The sequence below is a fragment of the Poecilia reticulata genome, chromosome 16, assembly GCF_904066995.2.
Source record: "Poecilia reticulata chromosome 16, P_reticulata-male-v2, whole genome shotgun sequence".
NCBI lineage: Eukaryota > Metazoa > Chordata > Actinopteri > Cyprinodontiformes > Poeciliidae > Poecilia > Poecilia reticulata.
Window position 1 is genome coordinate 447,634 of NC_088845.1, and position 22,695 is coordinate 470,328.

At 50.6% G+C, this 22,695-nt stretch overlaps 1 protein-coding gene across 4 annotated transcripts; it reads left to right on the forward strand.

The window, feature by feature from the left end:
- The first annotated feature begins 445 nt into the window (after positions 1 to 445).
- On the forward strand, positions 446 to 22,250 carry atp2c1 (ATPase secretory pathway Ca2+ transporting 1). Of its 4 annotated transcripts, none has more exons than XM_081617036.1 (27): positions 497 to 538; positions 4,938 to 5,042; positions 7,570 to 7,686; positions 8,542 to 8,631; positions 9,766 to 9,801; positions 12,000 to 12,061; positions 12,127 to 12,235; positions 12,309 to 12,464; positions 12,534 to 12,602; positions 13,411 to 13,486; positions 13,564 to 13,630; positions 13,736 to 13,860; positions 13,937 to 14,034; positions 14,877 to 14,972; positions 15,076 to 15,165; positions 15,423 to 15,527; positions 15,699 to 15,855; positions 15,940 to 16,110; positions 16,930 to 17,027; positions 18,225 to 18,275; positions 18,372 to 18,538; positions 18,663 to 18,731; positions 18,807 to 18,923; positions 19,023 to 19,170; positions 19,260 to 19,355; positions 19,428 to 19,569; positions 20,935 to 22,250. In XM_081617036.1, exons 1-27 carry the CDS (start codon positions 515 to 517, stop codon positions 21,054 to 21,056), a joined length of 2,763 nt encoding a protein of 920 aa, XP_081473162.1. In that variant the 5' UTR covers positions 497 to 514; the 3' UTR covers positions 21,057 to 22,250. The 4 variants fall into 4 exon arrangements, with proteins under 4 accessions (XP_008428848.1, XP_081473162.1, XP_008428846.1 ...); XM_008430627.3 differs by lacking the exon at positions 497 to 538 and adding an exon at positions 3,532 to 3,676; XM_008430626.3 differs by having other exon boundaries at positions 446 to 538; positions 18,807 to 19,170.
- Positions 22,251 to 22,695: the final 445 nt, after the last annotated feature.

The window sequence follows — 22,695 nt, forward strand, 5'->3', positions numbered from 1 at the left end:
CTCTAAACATATTTTATTTAGCTGGACCTTTGACCTCAACACATTCAGTAATTCATCAGCCAGTTTTAGCTGCTTCCAATAGAGACGAACAATAAAAACACCGTTTTTCTGTTTCATTGTTTTTGAATTGAATAAAAACACATATATAGTACTGATTGTTTCTCTTAATATAATGTTTTACATAATTTATAGATATAAACATCCTGACAGAAGAGTCAGAAATGCTGGTTTACATTTATTATTGAGTTATTCTGTTCAATAAAACCAACATGTTCGGTCCAATAAAGCTCAACTTTTCCTGAATCAGTTATCATTTTACAGTTTATTTCACTGAGCATGATGATGATGATGAAGATGATGGTGGTTCTGACCTGGTGAAGCTAACACGGCGTACTCTGGATGCTTTTATTCTGGAGGGCTAGATGCTTTTATTGTGAAGGGCTCCCTCCGCTCTACCTAACAACATGGTGGACTCTGTCCTCTTCAGTCGCTTTGCGGTGGGATTTCACGGAAGATGCTGAAGAAACGGGAGCTCTTGGTAAGTTCGGAATCTTTTATGCCAGTCTTCCAAACGACACCGTGTTTCGGTACCGGCTTTGGCCGGTTTTAGCCGGCTTTCCGCGGAGGAAGCGCCGGCGGCCGCGACTAGTTTGGGGAGTTTGTATCCCGGAGTGAAGCTGCTGCTCTCGGCTGTTAGCCGCTGCTGCTACCGGAAAGCGGACTCGACGCACGGAACCGATCTTCCTGTCGTCTGACTGGACTCCGAAGTGTTGTTGCTCTGATGTTCTCTGTCGGTTCTGCTGGTCGTCCTTCTGGTTCTGAGCTGTTTGACAGTTTCTGACATCTTCCTGGAGGGAAGCTAACGAGCTAACGGAGGCTAACAGGAGCCTCAGTCTATAGATGCTCCACTCTGGTTCCTTACTGGCTCCTTTTGGTCCCATTCTGGACCCAGAAGCTGCTGACAGGTTTCCTTTCCGGGTCCAGTCAGGTTCTTCTCTCACCTGGTCACCATGGCGACACTCTGGGCTCTAGGTCCCGTTAGGAGTTCTTCTTTCTGGACCTCCATCATGTCTCCTTCAGGTTGCTGGGTAAAAAAACCTGAGGATGGTCCGACCCAAACTTCTAACAGCGATCAGAACCATAAGACGACGTCCCGGACCCAAAGAGAAATCTGTTCTGGTTCGGCTCTGTCTGGAACCAGTACTGGCAGCTGGAGGAGATTGGTTCGAGTTTGTGGTTCTGCAGCAGAGTTCGGATCAGACAGCAGGAGAACCGAGATGTCAGTAATTGGGTTAAGGAGGCTCGGCTCTCATGTAATCTGATCCCATCCTGATGGACCGGACCGGTACCGGGCTGAGCCGTTCTGATGCTGGGTCCATTAAAGTTCTGCTGGCTATCCAGGTGAGCTCCTCCACCTGCTGTTCCCAACTGGATGATCCGGACTCTTCAAGAACCTCCAGCCATTTTGGATCCTGCAGCTGAAAAATAATCTGGTATTTTCCACTGAAGGGAGCGAACTGAGTCTGGGGCTCCTGGCAGACATCTTGGTCTCAACCTGCGTTCTGCCCCAAGCAGGAAGTTTGGATTTTAATCTGCTGGAAGGTAAATATGGCAGAGCAGCAGGTGTGTTTACTCATCCTGGAGATACCGCTTCTGGCGATGTTGGAGGAAGCTAGCGCTAAAGCCAACATGATATTTAATGGAAGCTAGCGCTAAAGCCAACATGATATTTAATGGAAGCTAGCGCTAAAGCCAACATGATATTTAATGGAAGCTAGCGCTAAAGCGCTATGCCAACATGATATGGAAGCTAGCGCTAAAGCGCTATGCCAACATGATATGGAAGCTAGCGCTAAAGCGCTATACCAACATGATATGGAAGCTAGCGCTAAAGCGTTATGCCAACATGATATTTAATGGAAGCTAAAGCGTATACCAACATGATATGGAAGCTAGCGCTAAAGCGCTATGCCAACATGATATGGAAGCTAGCGCTAAAGCGCTATGCCAACATGATATGGAAGCTAGCGCTAAAGCGCTATGCCAACATGATATGGAAGCTAGCGCTAAAGCGTTATGCCAACATGATATTTAATGGAAGCTAGCGCTAAAGCGTTATGCCAACATGATATTTAATGGAAGCTAGCGCTAAAGCGTTATGCCAACATGATATTTAATGGAAGCTAGCGCTAAAGCGTTATGCCAACATGATATTTAATGGAAGCTAGCGCTAAAGCGTTATGCCAACATGATATTTAATGGAAGCTAGCGCTAAAGCGTTATGCCAACATGATATTTAATGGAAGCTAACGCTAAAGCGTTATGCCAACATGATATTTAATGGAAGCTAACGCTAAAGCGCCACATTAAATTCTAACCAAAACTTAAACACAGATGTTGAAATTTTGTAAACCTGCAGAATAAGTTAGCATGGATTAATTTAGGGGAAGCTAAGTGTGCTAAATGTTTTTAAAGCTCTAGTCAGGGCTTATTGACGAATTAGCTCTACTATTAGTTGATTAGCAGAAGTGCCGCCCATTATGGATCTGCTGGTTCCAGACGTTCTCTGCTGGTTTGGACCCAGTCTGCGGTTCTCTGTTCTCCAGGTATCTCTCTGGGCCCAGCTGTTTTAAATGGACTTTGGTCCTGAAGGGGAATGAGATAATAACGGTAAATCATCGCCAGACTTCCTGTTCCTCCTCCTCCTCCTCGTCTTCCTCTGCTCTAATTAGGCCGCTGTCACATGGTGCGTCTAATATTAGAGCAGCTGTTCCAGCAGGGACCGAAGGTGACCCCGACCCGCTTTCTCAGAGGAAACTCCAGGTGATGGACCGGATCAGAACAGAACCCATTCTGGGTCCAGGGTTTTGTTAAGGAAGATATTTGGGATCAGCATTGTGATTCTGAAATCCGATCAGGATGTTTTGGTTCTGATCCGATCCAGGTGCAGCCTTTAAACATCTGCTGATATTGTTGTATCGGCATCGGTACCGGTGTTGGATCAGATGGACAGGAATAGGTCCAAATGTTGGTTCCGTAGATCTGCGTGCCAAATTATGATGAATATCCTGAGGCCCGGTTCTACCAGAACCTTTAGTTAAAATGAACAAACTGTCTGAATCTTAATACAAACTTTGCCTGCATCATTCAGTGAGGCCCTCTGAAGTGGCCGTGGCGGGCCGGATTTGGCCCCCGGGCCACCAGTTTAACACATGTGATCCAGAACTATTCAGAAACTTGCTGGTTCAGAAAAGCAGCCAGAGTCCAAAGAAAGCCGGAGAACTGCTGATCTGATCCGCTGGATCGGACTCCATGAAGTTCTGGACCGGATCCGGGTCGGACCGGACCGGATCTCGGTTCAGACGACGTTCTGCAGGTCCAGCCGAGTTCCTGTGACTCTAGCAGGAAGGAGCGGCTTCCTGGAGGCAGGTGTTGTGGGTCAGGTGGTGGGCGGAGCCAGCAGAACCGGCCCGTTGTGGGGCCCGGCGGGGTGGAGGCGTGTTTGCTTTAAATGCTCAGCGTCTCCTGCCTGTGACTCATTCTGAGAGACGACAGCCTTGTGACGGTTCTGCAGCAGAACCTGACCGGTACCAACATGTTCCGCTTCCCGTTCCCGGCGCTGTGGCAGAAAAAGGAAAAAAAGGAAAACCAGGAGATCATGGTCCAGTCGCTGGAGGTAAGGCTGGGAGTAAAACCAGAACCTGGTTCTGATGGAGAAATGGTCCGTTTTTTCTGTTTCCTTTCTTTTTTAGCTAAACTTTATTTATTCTTGTTATTTTTCTGAAAGTTTCTAAGTGCTGATGAATCCTGAACTGCTTTGACTAAACTTTGCATGAGTTCTGGAGTCCAAACAACATTTACCAGAACTTCAGTCTGGAGGCCGCGACCCTGTGACCCCGCTGGGGGTCAGGTGACGACTGGACGGCCTCATGGTCCAGGCCTCTGCTGCCCGTCACTCTGGCGCTCCTCAGGTCCAGAGCCTGACCTCTGCCCTCCAGGGAACATTCCTCCCTGTCAGGTTTTTCCAGATCTTCTCCTGCGTGTTTCAGATGCTTCCCTGATGTCAGAGGGACGCCCAGGTTCTGGAGCGACCCGGTGCCGACCCGGTGACTCTTAGAGTCAGGACGGGGAGAAGAGCCGCTTCCTGTTGACGTGGCCTTCTGGAAAGGCCTGCAGGGGGTGTGCTGGTAGCTGCTGCTCCCCTCCGTGCCTGCAGGGGGCGGACTGGTAGCTGCTGCTCCCCTCCGGGCCTGCAGGGGGCGGACCGGTGGCTGCTGCTCCCCTCCGGGCCTGCAGGGGGCGTGCTGGTAGCTGCTGCTCCCCTCCGGGCCTGCAGGGGGCGTACCGGTGGCTGCTGCTCCCCTCCGGGCCTGCAGGGGGCAGACCGGTGGCTGCTGCTCCCCTCCGCGCCTGCAGGGGGCGTGCTGGCGGCGGCTGCTGCTCCCCTACGGGCCTGCAGGGGGCAGACCGGTGGCTGCTGCTCCCCTCCGGGCCTGCAGGGGGCAGACTGCTCTCTAATAGGTTTTCAGCAGCATGGAGGCGTTTACGTCAGTAATTCATAATTTGTTCCTCTGGGTTTTGGTCCAGCAGCTCCTGGTTCTGGTTCATCTTGCAGCGGTCCGGTCCGGTCGGCCAAGCAGAACCAGAAAGTTCACAGTCGATGTGAAAAGTGGCAGCCCTTCCCTCTGCAGAACCGGGTCTGGAAGCTCTGACCTGGTTCTGTAGAATGGCTCTTTTACTCTGTGTTCACTCCTGGGTTCTGTTTGGACCCGGTTCTGACCCAATCAGCTGTCAGAGTATACAGTGGATCAGACGATGTGTCTGTTCTGGTTCTGACCCGGTGAAGCTTTAAACGGAGCCGCTCCAGAACCTGTGCTCCTGGTTCTGGTCCGGTTCTGATTCTGACCCAGTGTGTGTGTGTGTGTGTGTGTGTGCAGCTTTCCCAGAACCAGCCCTGCGGTGAAGATGAGACCATGGTTCCGGTACTGACGTCCAGAAAAGCCTCAGAACTCCCGGTTAATGAAGTAGCGTGCGTCCTGCAGGTGAGCCGACCCGATCGGGTCAGAACCAATAAATATCTGTTCATGTGATCATCTCCACAAAACTGGTGAAAACATGAAATAAACTATTTTAAACATCTAGTTCTATAAATTCATGAAACATTAAAATAATGGGAAACAATTTAATGAATGAATAATTATGAACCTGAGTCCGATCCGCCATCAGCTGATCCGGTCCAGAACCGCGAGCTTGCATCCGGTTTGACCATCTCCATGGCAACCAGATCAACTGTGTTATCTTTATGGTTGTGGTTCCCTCACTGCTCTGTTTACTCAGACAGGATCTCATCAGAACCGGGTCAGGAGAAACGACCCGGTTCAGAACCGGGTCAGGAGAAACGACCCGGTTCAGAGCCGAGCCTATATAAAACAGAGTTTTTCCGAGTTGAATCAGGGTTAATGTTTTACAGTGCGGTAAAGCAGGTTCACGTGGAAATTACAATCAGATTCAGTTTTATGTTGACGGCGCATTAAGAACTAATGGCAGCTTCATTTGTAGCTGAACTGTGAGAAGGAACCGAGGTTCTGATCCAGATCTGCGGCGGAGAGTCAGGGGAACCACGGCCAGGCTGAGTTCTGCTGAGATCATCAGAACCAGGTCGCAATATGACCAGAACAAAGGCATTAAAATGAGACCAAACCGGTAAAACCAGAGTTTATCAGAATGCTTTGTTGTCTTTGTGCAGAAGCAACATGAAATTTCATTCCAGTGCCGAGAGTCAACAAAGACGCGAACAAAGGGCAGGACACGGCGGGAGGGGCCATGGGAGGGGCCATGGGAGGGGCCATGGGAGGGGCCTGAGGCCGCCGCCATGGGAGGGGCCTGAGGCCGCCGCCATGGGAGGGGCCTGAGGCCGCCGCCATGGGAGGGGCCTGAGGCCGCCGCCGCCGCCATGGGAGGGGCCTGAGGCCGCCGCCGCCATGGGAGGGGCCTGAGGCCGCCGCCATGGGAGGGGCCTGAGGCCGCCGCCGCCGCCATGGGAGGGGCCTGAGGGCCGCCGCCGCCATGGGAGGGGCCTGAGGGCCGCTGCCATGGGAGGGGCCTGAGGCCGCCGCCATGGGAGGGGCCTGATGCCGCCGCCGCCATGGGAGGGGCCTGATGCCGCCGCCGCCATGGGAGGGGCCTGATGCCGCCGCCGCCATGGGAGGGGCCTGAGGCCGCCGCCATGGGAGGGGCCTGAGGCCGCCGCCGCCATGGGAGGGGCCTGAGGCCGCCGCCATGGGAGGGGCCTGAGGCCGCCGCCGCCATGGGAGGGGCCTGATGCCGCCGCCGCCATGGGAGGGGCCTGAGGCCGCCGCCATGGGAGGGGCCTGAGGCCGCCGCCATGGGAGGGGCCTGAGGCCGCCGCCGCCATGGGAGGGGCCTGAGGCCGCCGCCGCCATGGGAGGGGCCTGAGGCCGCCGCCATGGGAGGGGCCTGAGGCCGCCGCCGCCATGGGAGGGGCCTGAGGCCGCCGCCGCCGCCATGGGAGGGGCCTGAGGCCGCCGCCGCCATGGGAGGGGCCTGAGGGCCGCCGCCGCCGCCATGGGAGGGGCCTGAGGCCGCCGCCGCCATGGGAGGGGCCTGAGGCCGCCGCCATGGGAGGGGCCTGAGGCCGCCGCCGCCGCCATGGGAGGGGCCTGAGGGCCGCCGCCGCCATGGGAGGGGCCTGAGGGCCGCTGCCATGGGAGGGGCCTGAGGCCGCCGCCATGGGAGGGGCCTGATGCCGCCGCCGCCATGGGAGGGGCCTGATGCCGCCGCCGCCATGGGAGGGGCCTGATGCCGCCGCCGCCATGGGAGGGGCCTGAGGCCGCCGCCATGGGAGGGGCCTGAGGCCGCCGCCGCCATGGGAGGGGCCTGAGGCCGCCGCCATGGGAGGGGCCTGAGGCCGCCGCCGCCATGGGAGGGGCCTGATGCCGCCGCCGCCATGGGAGGGGCCTGAGGCCGCCGCCATGGGAGGGGCCTGAGGCCGCCGCCATGGGAGGGGCCTGAGGCCGCCGCCGCCATGGGAGGGGCCTGAGGCCGCCGCCGCCATGGGAGGGGCCTGAGGCCGCCGCCATGGGAGGGGCCTGAGGCCGCCGCCGCCATGGGAGGGGCCTGAGGCCGCCGCCGCCGCCATGGGAGGGGCCTGAGGCCGCCGCCGCCGCCGCCGCCGCCGCCATGGGAGGGGCCTGAGGCCCCTCAGTCTGTGCCGACATCAAGGACAGGCGGTTTTCCAGTCAGCGAGGCTGGAAGAAAAGCAACGTGGGGGAACATGGAAATAAAATAAACTGAGCGCGTTACGCTTTGGTGTCGGTTTTAAAAGTAGCAAAATATTTAATACTTTAACATCAAATTCAAATTATTATCAGCATCAGGACTTTTTTGATGTCTGAGTGGATTTAAAGAACAAACCAGAAGAACTGATTTTTACTGAGGCTGCCTTCCTGTTGGCTGCCTTCCTGTTAGCTACCTTCCTGTTTCCTGGCTTCCTGTTGTGTTTGCTGGCTTCCTGTTGTCTGACCGACAGCGCCCTCTGTCTTCCTGCAGGCAGACTTGCAGGCCGGTCTGACCCAGGAGGAAGTGACCCGGCGGAGGGTCTACCACGGCTGGAACGAGTTCGACATCAGTGAAGACGAGCCGCTATGGAGGAAGTACATCTCCCAGGTAATGGATGATGCTGGAGGGGGCGGGGCATGTTGGGCTTCCACTTCCTGCTGAGGACTAGAGGCTGCAGCAGCATCACCGATCAGATCAGAGCCGATGTTCCAGCTGAGCAGGAAGTGGCTCCAGCATCCAGAAACTGGAAATGTTGGACTGTTTGTTCTGCTGCTGTCACTGTTTACGCACAGAAACATAAAAGCTGCAGCTCACAGGCATCTGATTGGTCGGTTGCTTCTCTTCTGATTGGTCGGTTGCCACTATGAACTGTTCCCCGGAGGCTCCGAACTGGGAACTGTTCCCCGGAGGCTCCGAACTGGGAACTGTTCCCCGGAGGCTCCGGACGGGGAACTGTTCCCCGGAGGCTCCGGACGGGGAACTGTTCCCCGGAGGCTCCGGACGGGGAACTGTTCCCCGGAGGCTCCGGACGGGGAACTGTTCCCCGGAAGCTCCGGACGGGGAACTGGCTCCGGACGGGGAACTGTTCCCCGGAGGCTCCGGACGGGGAACTGTTCCCCGGAGGCTCCGGACGGGGAACTGTTCCCCGGAGGCTCCGGATGGGGAACTGTTCCCCGGAGAATCTGGGCTGGTTTCTGCTGACTGTTCCCTGAGACGGACAGGATTCAGTATGTCTGACCTGAAACCAGGCAGGTTTTGGTTCTGACTGAACTGCAGGATGTTTGATTCTGTCTCATAGTGACCCTGCAGTCGGGTTTCTGTTTTGGATTGAAGGTTGAACTCCAGGTTGACGCTGCTCGCCTGCTGACGGTGTCGCTGGTCTGAATGTTCCTCTCAGCAGCAGCTCAGGCTGCCATGTTGTTGTTGCTGCAGCTCTTTAATCTCTGCTTTGTTCCTCTGCAGTTCAAAGATCCTCTCATCCTGCTGCTGCTCGCCTCGGCCGTCATCAGCGTCGTCATGCACCAGTTAGATGACGCCATCAGCATCACCGTGGTGAGTTCAGCTGGAACCGGCTGATCCTCCTTTAAACCTGTCTGATGGCGGCAGCCGGGGGACAGAATCAAAATGGCTTCCTCCCTCTGATGACCATAACTGGGCCGCCTGGTTCTTTTTTATTTTTATGGCTGTTTTCTCCAGGACAACCTCAGCTTTAACATTTCTGTCTGTTAAACATTCTGAACAGTTTACAAAAAAACCAGAAGTCGGATTGAAACGTCCAGGTTTATTACTAAACTTCAAGACGACAGACTTTATTTCATAAACTGAAAACTGTGCAGCCAGTTTTTATTCCTGTTTTTCGTTATTTGAGGCGTTTTTGTTTTCTGTGCTGGATCTACATCAGTCCCTCTGCAGACGGTCTCACTCTGCACGCCTCACAGAATGCTGCGTTTTTATTTCATCCTTCCATACACCTCAGGTTGGGAGGGGGCTGGTACCCATGTCCAGGGGTCAAAGGGCAAGAGGCAGGGTCCACCCTGAGCAGGTCACCGATCCTTCACTCGGATGATTGTTGTTGTTTTTCCAATGTCATTTTGGTAAAGAAACTACTTGGGGCATTATTTTTGGAAGGTCAGGATTTTATTTTCAGCACAATAAATACTTATTGTATAAATTATGCAGGAATCGAGATGAAGCCGACGTTTAGCCAGTAGCTGTGCAGCGTTCATATGGCCACCGTTGGCTGCACAGACATTTTACACAACCCGGTTCGCTGGTTATGCGTCTCATGTTCACTGAACTCGGATAGTCTGGTGGGTTTTCTTTTGGACATTTCCATAATTTTATGCGATTTCAACGGGTCCTCTGCCGTCTTCTCCCCGTCTCACTGCTCCGTTGATTCGGTACGAAGCTCCGCGGGGAAATTCTGTAACGGGAATATTTCCTGTAATGTCTATTGCAACATGCGATGCACCGTTGGAATACGACCAGCCGTTCAAGAGTTCTGCCACTGAGGTTACTGGGTTGTGACAAACACAACCCAGAGTCTCTGGCGACGGGTTGGTTCTGAGGGTTTTGAAGGCCCGGTTTGTCCCAGTGGTTCCTCTCCTGTCTTTATATGGTGCTGTTCAGTCAGTGGAGCCCAGCCCTGCTGCCTCTACCTGATCGCCTCTTCCTCTGTGTTGACAGGCCATCATCATCGTGGTGACGGTCGCCTTCGTGCAGGTGAGTCCCGCCGGCTCCGGGCGTGTTCATGAACCCTGAGGAGAGCGGATCAGAACCAGCAGCCCAGCCTCACTTCATCACACAGGCGTAACTTCCTGAAGGACTGCTGTAGACATTCCCTGCTCCTTTCTTTTCCTTTGTGCCTGCATCCATGTTCAGCCTGTAACTCGGCAGCAGCTGCAGCTGTGTTCAAAGCATTAACAGCCAGTTAATGAGTTTTAAAATTCCTTTTAAAACGTAAATGGCGAGTCCGCTCAGCGATCCAGTGGACTGGACGTCTCACTGCGCTGCTGCTTTGCAGTGAGTCAGGAATATCGGTGGTCGAGAAAATTACACAGTCAAGCAAAGAATCTGAAAAGGGGACGCAAAATTTTAACTGAAAACGCTACGACAGCAAGATGACAAGGTTCACAGGGAATCACTTCACGGGTCAGTCAAAAGCTTTAATTAAAATGTATATGAGAAAGTGGAGAGTAGGTTAGTTATGCTAGCTTAGCTTTTATCAACATGTACCCTGGCTGTGCAGTTCAAAAGTTTTTATCCCTGCTGAGAGTGGAGATCCTCCAATCAGGGCTCCTCCGCAGCTCTGATTGGCTCAGCAATGTAACGTGATCCTCTGATTGGCTCAGCAATGTAACGTGATCCTCTGATTGGCTCAGCAATGTAACGTGATCCTCTGATTGGCTCAGCAATGTAACGTGATCCTCTGCAGCAAGTGATGCCAAAGCGGGGCGTCATCACGACTTTACACAGTGAGTCTTTACCTCCGCGGCAGAGGCTCCGCCGAACCCCTGGGGTTCAACCGAACCAGGTTAAGAACCACTGAATTAGATGTTTTAACAGGGGCGGTTCAGGGGTCTGACCTTTAGGGGGCTCAGCCCCCAGCAGAAGATATTCGTTGGTGCGGTTTTCTAAATCTAACTGCTTATTTACATTCACAAACAAAATGAAGAGACATGTTGTCAGTAATTCATAGAATAAAAGAACAATGTTCATTTTACTCAAACAAATGCTAATAAAGAGTAAAATCAGAGTAATTTTTTCCAGAGGAGTATAAACTCAGTTTGGATCAGAATCAGATTACATCATGTCTGCCAACATTAATGAGACAAAGACTGAGGCGAGAGCGACACAGTCCTACTGGGTCTGCTGCCCCGGGAGTTACAATAAAACCTGATCTAAACTATCCATCTCCAGACATTTGAGGAACATTTTACTAAATTCAGAGGATTAATAAACCAGTTTATTATCGAGGTAGAAGTTCAGGTTGATGACTAGAGAAAATGAGTCGTTAACCTGAACTTTATTTGAAAATCATACTAAGAATTTGTGTCACCCTTTTATTACCCTTTTATCTGAACATTATGAGGCTGCTGGCCGTTTTCCTTGAAACAAGAATGTTTGTCCAGCTATGGAAAAGTAGAAATTATGAGTCAGAGTTTTACTATTTCAGTTCACAGTTCATGAAGTGAGTCTGTGGTAGTTTCAGTATAAAACACCTTCCTGTTCAGACAGCCTGACCCTGACAGGTACCATTCTGTAGTTTGACCTTATTTAGTGACTCCAGAGGTTTGGAAATTAATCACAACACAACAGTCACTAATCAAACTTCAAAACAGAGAACAAGAGTAACTACAGGCTAATTACCAGGATCAGACTAACCCATTATTCATCCTATTATTTTTCACATACTGAACTAAAATACTCTACAAATTACTAAAGCCGATTCTGTACACAATTTCATTCATAAACATAAAAATAACTCTAAATTAATTAGGTACTGCATTGCCACTTAAAATTGCCCATTGCAAAGAATCACTAACATAATATTTGGCATTGCAAATATTATGAACAAAGCAGCAGCACCGCCACCTTGTGGTGAAGGGTGACAATGCGTCTTTGTCGCCCTTCATTTTATCAATTTGTTACATGATGAATTATTAATGTGCTACTAAAGAGACAAATTAGTATTTTACAAAATGGATTTAAAAATGTTTAATCAGAATTGGACATTCATGTTCTTTGATATTAACTTCAGATTTACCTTACAATAATCCTGAGATGATGGACCAGTTGAGCCCAGCAGGTCTCAGTAATCCTTTCAGATGTTTGGGTCTGGGGTCGTCCTGCTGCTCCAGTTTCCTTTCCTGCCCTAGTTCTGATCGAGTGCGATTGCTTCTCTCTCTGCCCCGCTGCAGGAATACCGCTCAGAGAAATCGTTGGAGGAGCTGGGGAAACTGGTGCCTCCAGAATGTCACTGGTGAGGTTTCTCTCTCCTTCCTCTTCCTGTTGGCGGTTCCTCTCTGACTCAGGCTGTCCTCTCAGCATTAGGGACGGACAGTTGGAGCACCAGCTGGCCCGGGACCTGGTTCCTGGAGACACCGTGTGCCTGTCGGTGGGGGAGCGGGTCCCTGCGGACCTGCGGCTGTATGAGGTGAGGACGCTGCTGGTTCAGTTGGTTTCCTCCTCGCCTGGCTTTCCGGGTAACCCCTGCCCTCCTCCTGCAGGCGAGCGACCTGTCCATCGATGAGTCCAGCCTGACAGGGGAGACCCACCCCAGCTCCAAGTCCACGACCCCCCAGCCGCCCGCCTCCAATGGGAACATCGCCTCCCGCAGCAACATCGCCTTCATGGGGACGCTGGTTCGCTGTGGCAAAGCCAAGGTACCAGCACCACCCTTGACCTTGGTTCCACCTTCTCCTGATTTCTGAACCTAGATTTCTGATCCTCAGGGCATCGTCATCGGAACTGGAGAGAACTCTGAGTTCGGGGAGGTTTTCAAGATGATGCAGGCGGAGGAGGTGAGTCCTCCTGGTCCGAGAGACGGAGAGGAACATGTTGACCAGCGAAAGAGTTGGAAAATATCCAAATGAAAAACTGAAAGGTCTCTGAGCGACGCTGGGTTCAGGATCCAAGATGGCTGCCACACATAAAATAATGAGGAAGTTGCAGAAAATCTCCTGAAACAACCGAGGAGCTGTCTCTGAACAGAAACAAGCAGAGATTCTGCTTTAAGAAACGAGATCCGGCTCGGGATAATTATTTAAAAGGAAGAAATTTCCAGCCTTTGTTTCTTTTTATTTATCAAAAAGTTTCTCAAACGGATTCCAGCTCAGACGTCACATTCCTGCTGGCCTCTAGGGTTAGTCTTAGCAGAATACCAGTTCCTGCCTCATGTTGGCACCAGTTTGTTGGGAGTGGAAGTGAAATGATCACACAGGAGTTTTTCTGCTGCACAATAGACCAACAGGGACGTTTATTAGCACATTCTGGACTTCCAGGCCATAAACTGCCTGATTTCCATTTGTTATTCTGACTGACGATGACGGCAGTTTGTGTGTTTGGAGGCCGAACGCTGCAGGAACACAATAAATGAAACCGGAGGAAGGAATCAGAACATTCTCCTTCTGGGAGCGTTTGCAATGTTTAAATTGAAGCTGCATGAAGATCGTCTTTGCTGTAAAATGAGTTAAATGTTTAAAAATGAACAAACAGGAAGTGGTTGTGGCTCCCTCCTGCAGGGGGAGCTGCTGACCTTTAGACGCAGAACAGTTTGGTTTCCTGCCCTGGTGGCGCCTCCTCAGTCCTCCTTCCTGTCTCCTGTTGCAGGCTCCTAAGACTCCCCTCCAGAAGAGCATGGACCTGCTGGGGAAGCAGCTGTCGCTTTACTCCTTCGGCATCATCGGTGAGCCGCTGGCCTCTGCAGACCCAGCTCTGCCTCAGCCTCTTCTTCATGCTTTTGTGGTCTGCGTGCCGTTGCAGGGGTCATCATGCTGGTGGGCTGGCTGCAGGGGAAGAGGATCCTGGACATGTTCACCATCGGCGTCAGGTAGCTTCATGCTAACCGTGCTCTCCTCCGAGGTTGCGGCTGACTGCAGAGACCGAGCCGGCTGCGGTTTGTGTGAATCAGTGAAGAGTTTCTCCTGTGCTGCAGCCTGGCGGTGGCGGCCATCCCAGAGGGTCTGCCCATCGTGGTGACGGTGACGCTGGCGCTCGGCGTGATGCGCATGGTGAAGAAGAGAGCCATCGTCAAGAAGCTTCCCATCGTGGAGACTCTGAGTACGTAGCGCTGAGGGAGGCGGCGAGCAGCCGCTGCATGTTTCCATGGTAACGTTGTTCCTGTGGTTCCTGCTAGGCTGCTGCAATGTGATCTGCTCAGACAAGACGGGAACGCTGACCAAGAACGAGATGACTGTGACCCAGGTCTTCACCTCAGACGGACTCCATGCTGAGGTCTGAACACACAGAACGTCGGCGTTTCACAGCAGATATCTGCTGAACGGGTCAGTCAGGTTCTGGGTCAGGACAGACGGCCTGGTCCGGTCCAACAGTTTGTACAGCGATGCAGAGCTGGTGATGGTCAGGTTGGTTTTCACCAGGAACCGACTGCTCAGTGTGGGCATCATGGGATTTCCAATTAATTTAACTTTCTTTTTAGTATTTTTTAATTAAATATTAAATATTAACATGGCTCCAATTTGTAACGGATTTACAATGAGGGGTGACACACATGATCATGTTTTATCAAAACAGGAGTTGGTTCATTGAATTGAGTGTTGTTCCGAGTTAGACCACAGGGTGGCGGTGCTGCTGCTCTCAGCCTTATTCTAGTTCATTCCAGGTTGGTGACTCGGCACATGGAAACGATTCCCTTACAGTTCTGTTCTTCCATCAACCAGTCTCAGGTAGAGGATGCTTTGAGAGTAAGTTAGCATTTTGGCGCTAGTAGTCCCCTAGCTTAGCTGCTAACGGCTAAAGTATTAGCTATGATTGTATTGGTCTGATAGCTGCTACTGAGGTATAAAATAATGTGTTTCAGTCAGAAATGAAGACATCCAATGAGGAAAAAATCCCCATTATGCTAAAAGTTCCTCATTTAAAATAACATTTTGTTCATGGCAGTGGGATCAGACCGTCGCTTTGGGGGAGTCGGCCTGAAGAAGCCGTGTGGTTTATGTAGGACTAAGCTACAAGCTGAAAAACGCAGCTCATATGTTTGACCTGGCAGCTGATCTGAACCAGGTGGGCCAGGAGACAGATGTTTGGGTTGTTTAACCCTCGGTGTTGTCTTGCAGGTGACAGGCGTGGGCTACAACGGGACCGGAGAGGTGCTGCTGGACGGAGAGGTGGTCCACGGCCTCGCCTGCCCTTCCATCAGTAAAGTTGTGGAGGTGAGAAAAGCAGGTCTGCTTCTCTGCAGGTCTGATGTTAGAAAGTAAAACGTTTTAGATGAGGCTCAAACCAAAGGGCTGATGCTCCTGCTGCTGTTGCCAGGTGGGCTGCGTGTGCAACGACTCGGTCATCAGGAACCAGAACCTGCTGGGGCGTCCCACAGAGGGCGCGCTCATCGCCCTCGCCATGAAGGTGAGCAGCAGCCGCTTCTTATCGCCTGGAACCAACTTCCTCTGATAAACACCCAGACTCCAGAGTCCGATCAAACGACTGGGTTTCCTACACAGAACCAGCTTTTATTTCAAAATGGAGCCCAATGGACCGGGCAGAAACCAACCAGTCTAGGGCTCTGGTGGATCTTTCTGCTCGGTTCTGGTTCAAAATGTGAGGAAACCATCAGCCAGAGCAGACAGCAGAGGTCAGACGTGACGATAGTTTGTTTTCCTCAGATGGGTCTGGAGAGCGTTCAGCAGGAGTTCATCCGTCTGGAGGAGCATCCCTTCACCTCCGAGCAGAAATGGATGGCTGTTCGCTGCGTCCACCGCACACAGCAGGTACAGGCTAACATCCGGGTCTGGATTCGGGTCTGGGACCCGGATTCGGGTCTGGATTCGGGTCTGGGACCTGGATTCGGGTCTGGATTCGGGTCTGGGACCTGGACTGATTCGGCAGCGTGTCCTCTGTGCTGCTGTAGCTCCTCTCTGGTTCTCTGCTGCCCCCTCCAGGATAAAAGCGGAGTCTACTTCATGAAGGGCGCCTATGAGCAGGTGATCCGTTTCTGCAGCAGCTACAACAGCAGAGGCTCCAACCTTCCTCTGACCCACCAGCAGAGGGAGCTCTACCAGCAGCAGATCAGCTACATGGGCACCTCAGGCCTCAGAGGTACCGATCAGAGACGAGATCAGGACCATCTGACCTTACATTGACCTCTCTCTGACCCCTGTGTGACCTCTGTCTGCCACTCAGTGCTGGGGTTCGCCTCGGGTTCCCAGATGGGGAGCCTGACCTTCCTGGGCCTGGTGGGCATCATCGACCCGCCCAGGGAAGGGGTCAAAGAGGCCGTCGCTACGCTGCTCAACTCCGGGGTCGCCATCAAGATGATCACTGGAGACTCCCAGGAGACGGCCGTGTCGATAGGTCAGAGGTCACTCTGCTTACAGCAGCTGTAGTCTCACCTGAACTCACCTTTAATCAGGCTGAAGCGTTTTTACTCCCTCTGTTCCTCTGAAGACGCTTTTACCGTAACTTCATGGTCAGCTTCGATATTTATGATTTTAAAAACATGGAGGGAAGAAATCTGGACCGTCGGAACCAGAACCTTCTTTTAAAGTTTCCCTCCTCGTCCGTCTGCTTCAGTTACACTTAGTGACCCAAGACCAAACCCCGCCCATGACCTCTGACCCCAAAACCAGAATCCCAACTACAACTAGCTGTCTGACTGTTTTCTAAACGATTCCTGCAGAGGGAGACGCCAGACCTCAGAGTGCATGCAAAGTTCAAAATGTCTCATTTATTTACAGGAATTACAGCGCGCACACACACACACACACACGTTTCTCCCTCCTCTCTCAGATCAGATCCGTTTACAAGTTGGCAGCAAACTACAGTGGACAGCGTCATGAGAGAGTCGCTCTCTAGTGTCAGACAGACAAATGGAAAACAATGGCTGCCTACAGAGCTGGGGGCGAAACCAGGATGAGCCGCGTTGATGCAACAAAATATTCTCCAGTTTCTGGTTCTGGGTCCGCCCGTGTTAGACGAGGCCGTTTATTTCTCTGGAACGCCTCAGAGAGAGGCATTCAGGAGTGCTGGGAAAATGCCAAACAGATCTCTATACAGGACATTTAGTAAGGACAGTATAATGCCACTGACAGGTGTGTGTGTGTGTGTGTGTGTGTGTGTGTGTGTGTGTGTGTGTGTGTGTGTGTGTGTGTGTGTGTGTGTGTGTGCGCGCAGCGAACCGTCTGGGCCTCTACTCCAAAGGATGCCAGTGTTTATCAGGAGAGGAGGTGGACCATCTGGACCTGCAGGAGCTGTCCAACATCGTTCCTCAGGTGAAAACACACACATTCTTGTACTTCTATCGTTCTGAGGTCTTCCGTTCTCTCTTTCTTTCACATGAACACAGCCGATGTTGGTTAATTTAATCTTCCTCTCATAATACGGCTGCTATTGGAAGTGGTTTGATACCATCTAGTGGTTAAAGTGTGAGCTACATATGGTTCATGGAAGCAGAAGTTTGCAATTGGCTGAAAAATTCAGGAAGTTAACTTAGCCCTGAGTTAGGTTGTCCAATAAAAATACATTTAGGCTTACTAATGTCTTTTACAACTGATATATCAAAATAAACAACATATGACCAAAATTCTATGTTGTTTTTAATTTATGGGATGAAACTTCTTAGCAACACTCAGTAACTTAGGAATGGGAATGAGAAATACAGGTGTTAGTAAGCAATATATGAATTTAGGCATAGTTGTAAAAATTAAATAATGTGCATTCATTTTGGCTATGCAACCTTATATCAAAAGATTAATTTTGGTTTCAAGATATCCAATATAAATATTGAATAAATCATTTTTATCCAATATAAATTGGATAAATTTATATTGGATAAAAATGATTTATCCAATATAAATATTGGATAAATAATTTTTATCCAATATAAATTGGATAAATTTATATTTATCCAATTTATATTGTTCTGTATTTCATGAAATGCAGAACAAAAACTTCTAGGACAGTACAGTCAAAGTAATTATGCAGTTTTTAGCTGTATTTAAAACTGTCTTGAAGCAAAACTAATGGTTGTTCAAAAACCTATAGTTTGACTTATTTGTAGTGTGGTTTGAGCAAAAACAGCAGCAACAAAATAATCAGTAGACTGATTCAACAATGTTTGACTCCTTAAGTTCCTAGTGTCGCTGTTTAGCATCACAGCTAAATTTACACTAATAATGGGTGCAATGTTCAAATAAATCATCTCTAAATTATACAGCAGCTGATTGACAGAAACTCAGGTCAGGTGTTTTTGTGCAGTTGCATATAAAATAAGGAGTGCAGTAGAACTGAAACAAAAGTGAAGAAAAATGTCCCCACTTTTTATAAGGGCCTCCTTTCGTGGGTTGAGCAGGTGAAGGTGGTCCTCTCAATGTACTAAAGACAAGTACACACACACACGCGCTCACACACCACTGTGTCCACTTTCTGATCATCTCAGTGAAGCTAAATCTGTACCGTTTTCTTCACAGGTGGGTGTGTTCTACCGGGCCAGCCCCAGACACAAGCTGAAGATCGTCAAGGTGAGTCTGACCCGGTTTCAAACTGGGCCACAAAAGCAGAACTCATTCTGCTGGATCGGTTCCTGAACCGAAATGAAGAGTTCTGTGTGTCTGCAGTCTCTCCAGAACCTCGGTGCCGTGGTGGCGATGACTGGCGACGGCGTAAATGACGCCGTGGCGCTGAAGGCGGCCGACATCGGAGTGGCGATGGGCCAGACGGGCACCGACGTCTGCAAGGAGGCGGCAGACATGATCCTGGTGGACGACGACTTCCAGACCATCATGTGAGTCCGCCACCAGGGGGAGCTGCTCCAGCTGACAGAGGCTGGATCCAGAATGTTTGAATAAGATGCAGATTTCTGTTTTATTCTACTACCCTTCAAATGAAAAGACTGACTTCGCTTCCAGGTCGGCTATCGAGGAAGGAAAAGGAATCTACAACAACATCAAGAACTTTGTCCGCTTCCAGCTGAGCACGTGAGTCGCCGTTTCCTCTGCTTCCTGGTTTAAATGTGATGAACTCAGCTTAACGCTGCCTCTGCTGGTCACCAGGAGCATTGCAGCGCTGACGCTCATCTCCCTGGCAACGCTGATGAACTTCCCCAACCCTCTGAACGCCATGCAGATCCTGTGGATCAACATCATCATGGACGGACCGCCCGCTCAGAGGTACAGCAGCATCATGGGAAATGGAGTCTTTGTATTGTTACATGTAACTTTTCTGACTAATTATGGACAGCATCAGCTAAATGTGGCCTCTGTATGCAGTTTGGGGGTGGAGCCTGTGGATCGTGATGTCATCAGGAAGCCGCCTCGCAACGTGAAGGACACCATCCTGACCCGCAGCCTGCTGGTCAAGGTTCTGGTGTCAGCCTTCATCATTGTCTGCGGGACGCTGTTTGTCTTCTGGAGGGAGGTGCGCCATCTTCCTGCTTCCTGGTTGTGCTGGATCTGTCTTCTGATTGGCTCTCCAGTCTGACTGGTTTCTGTCTGTCTGGATTTCAGTTGCAGGACAACGTGATCACTCCTCGAGACACCACCATGACCTTCACCTGCTTCGTCTTCTTCGACATGTTCAACGCTCTGAGCTCGCGCTCTCAGGTGAGACCCGGACCCGGTATCTGAACCAGATCCTCTGACTCTGGAGTTCTGATGAATGAACTGTGTCCTCAGACCCGCATGGTCCATGAGATGGGCCTGTGCAGCAACAGGACGTTCTGCTACGCCGTCCTGGCCTCCATCATGGGGCAGCTGCTCGTCATCTACTTCCCTCCACTGCAGAGCGTCTTCCTGACGGAGAGCCTCAGCATCCTGGGTGAGGTCCTGATCCCACACGCTCCTCCTGATCGCCGCTTTGGTTCCTCCCACTTGATTTTTGGACCCGACCTTCTCTGGTCGGGCATGAGCCGATGATTAAAGCCTGCTAACCTGTTCTCAAACTGATTTTCTCAATCCAAAGGCCAAAAATATAACAACCACAAGAGTTTCAACATTTTAAGACATGGGACACCCAAAAAAGGGAAAAAAATAAAATGTATATAAAAAGTATAATGCACGGGCTGCACAGTGGCGCAGTTGGTAGAGCTGGTTGAAGGTTCTGGGTTCAATTCCCGGTCTTTCTGCATGGAGTCTCCATGTTCTCCCTGCATGGTGGGTTTTCTCCAGGTACTCCGGTTTCCTCCCACAGTCCAGAAACATGACTGTCAGGTTCATTGGTCTGTCTAAATTGCCCCTAGGTGTGTGTGTGTGTGTGTGTGTGTGTGTGTGTGTGTGTGTGTGTGTGTGTGTGTGTGGTTGTTTGTTTGTCTGTCCTGTGTGTCTCTGTGTTGCCCTGTGACAGACTGGTGACCTGTCCAGGTGACCTGTCCACCAGGTGACCCCGCCCCTCACCCAGTACGTTGGCTGGAGAGGCAGCAGCTCCTCCTGACCCACTGAGGGATAAAGGGTGTAAAGAAGATTTTATATATATATAATGCTAACTTCTAACATAAAAGATCTTTTTCCTCATTGAATCTTCATTTTTGGCAGAAATACATTATTTTATGTCTCTGCAGCCATCAGGCCAATAGAATCACTGCTAAGTTTAGCTGCTAAACTAGTGGGGCTACTAGCATGCTAGCGCCGGAATGCTAACCCAGTATCGCAGTTATTTCGCTCTCATATCATCGTCCACATAAAACTGGTTGATGGGATAATAAATGGTAGATGATGAAGACTTTATGGGAATCATATTCATGTGCTTAGTGGGTGTTAATAACCTGGAATTAACTAAAATAAGACGGAGAATCCTTTCTCTCTGTGCCCTTCTTCATGTGTCTGTGAGGACTGGAAAAGCAGCAGCACCGCCCCCTGTGGTGTAACTCGGTACAACACGTCAACACATTTTAACCACCTTTTAATTGAATTCAAATAATCACCTTTTTGTGTGTCTCACCTTATTTTTGTCAGTTTGTTACATGTTGTGTTTAATGTATATTTATAGACAAATCTCTCAAATTAAAAAAGTCTCCATATTTAATGAAAATGCCTCAAAAAGCTGACGATGCTTTATAAAACGATGTGGAACTACGACCTGCCAAAGGAGACGCTTGATTTTAAATTAGTTTAATTAAAGCCATTAGTTTTAGGTAATTTGTTGTTTTGATGGTTTTAATAATAATAGTTTCCATCCGTCCTGCAGACCTGCTGTTCCTGCTCAGCCTCACCTCCTCGGTATGCGTGGTGTCAGAGGTCATCAAGAAGGTGGAGCGGTGCCGAGGAGCTGAGCGCCGCCCCCCCTCCGACTGCTCCCTGGAGGTATGAGCCGCCCCCCGTTCTCTGGCTGCTGATTGGAGGAAGAGGACTTCGGGGATCTCACCTGGCAGCACTGACTCTTTTCCTGCGAGATTCTCCAACGGAGCGACGCTCCGGTCTGGGACTGGCCGCAGCGCCGGCTTTAGTGGACTGGGATTAAGAATTGGGAGGACTGGTTTGTTAAACGCTGCTTTGCTTTGAACCTTTTTGATTCTGGTGGAGGTGTAACCGTTCAGTTTGGACTCTGAGGGACCCCATGGGGTCAAGGGTCAGGGTTTATTTAATTACTGGAACATTCCACTGGGATCTGATGCTGGGAAGCTGACTGGGACCAGTGAAGCTGGTCCTGAGCTCTGTGAGCTGAGCTGGACCAGAACCGCTTGGATGTTACTCCGGGTTCAAATCATTCCATGTTTTTAATCGTTGGGAATTTCTGCTGAAGCTCCGCCCCTTTTTTGTAGCGCCGCCCGTTTCTAAGCCCCGCCCACTTCGAAGCTCCGCCCCATTTTGGGATAAATATTTGTTTCTTGTTGCTCTGCTGGTTGTTTGGTTCTGATCCAGCTGAATTATGGATCCGGATCCGTTCATTACCCACACTACTGCTGGTTGAGTCACACTAAGGACCCGGAAGCCGGATCTCGGATTGGATTGTCAGAGCATCAACAGCGTACGATTAAACTTCCACCAGGCCGGTCCGGTTCCGGTTCTGCTCACCTCGACCCGCCGGGTCCGGAGCAGCTCCAGTTTATTCCCATGAAAACGTTTCTGATACCAAACCTGCGGCTCTTCAGGGTCCAAACGGCAACGCTTCCTCTTCTGGTGCCTTAGAAGCCCTGGACGGTTCGACGGACTTCCTGCTTCCTGTGGTCTGTAGAGAGGAGACGCCCCGGTGCATTCTGGGTCATCTGGGGCCATCTCTGTACGGTTTTATTTATTTCTGAACGTCTCTGCTGCTGTTTCCCAAAAACAAAGCTCCAGTTTCCTCTGGGCTGCTGCTTCCCGCTGCAGGCTCCTCCCACTCCTGATAAACTCTGTTTACTTTTAGTTTTTCTAGTTTTCACCCTTTTAATATTTTTATGATCAGGCATACAAGCCAGAATAATCGTTTAATTTATAAATAAATATTGATGCGGGACTATTTTTATCTTGACTCGTCTCAGTGGAGAAAATGTGGTGGAAGAAATAAAAATATAATCAGTAAAATTCTGGATTCTTCTTTTTTTGCAGTTTCTAACATTTTTAAGCAAAGCCTGAACCTCAGGTCAACTGCAGTCCTGCTGCTGAACAGAATAATCAGGTCGTTTAGGTTCTGGATCCGCAGCAGGTGCTGCAGCTGCTGCAGCAGCTGAACAGAATAATCAGGTCGTTAAGGTTCTGGATCTGCAGCAGGTGATGCAGCTGCTGCAGTCCAGGCTTTTCTACCTGTGGCTCATCTAAAACCTGCAGGTGTTCGACGCCCCGACTGAAATGGTTCAGACCTAAATGTTGACTGAAGGCCCCTGAGTTCATCCATCTCTAGAAACCATCTCTCCTCCCTGAATGTAATAACTACACGTCATCACTTCCACCTCTCAATAGTTTGTTTTACTGATGGGATGAAGATGAAGTTGCTTTAATCTCGAGATGTAAATGTTTAGTTTCTTTCCCG

Coding starts and splice junctions, on each gene's coding strand:
- atp2c1 (XM_008430624.3), top strand. CDS start 3,596: ATGTTCCGCTTCCCGTTCCCGGCGCTGTGGCAGAAAAAGGAAAAAAAG. Junction 15,166..15,422: donor TCATCGCCCTCGCCATGAAG/GTGAGCAGCAGC, acceptor TGTTTTCCTCAG/ATGGGTCTGGAGAGCGTTCA. Junction 19,570..20,934: donor GGAGAGCCTCAGCATCCTGG/GTGAGGTCCTGA, acceptor TCCGTCCTGCAG/ACCTGCTGTTCCTGCTCAGC.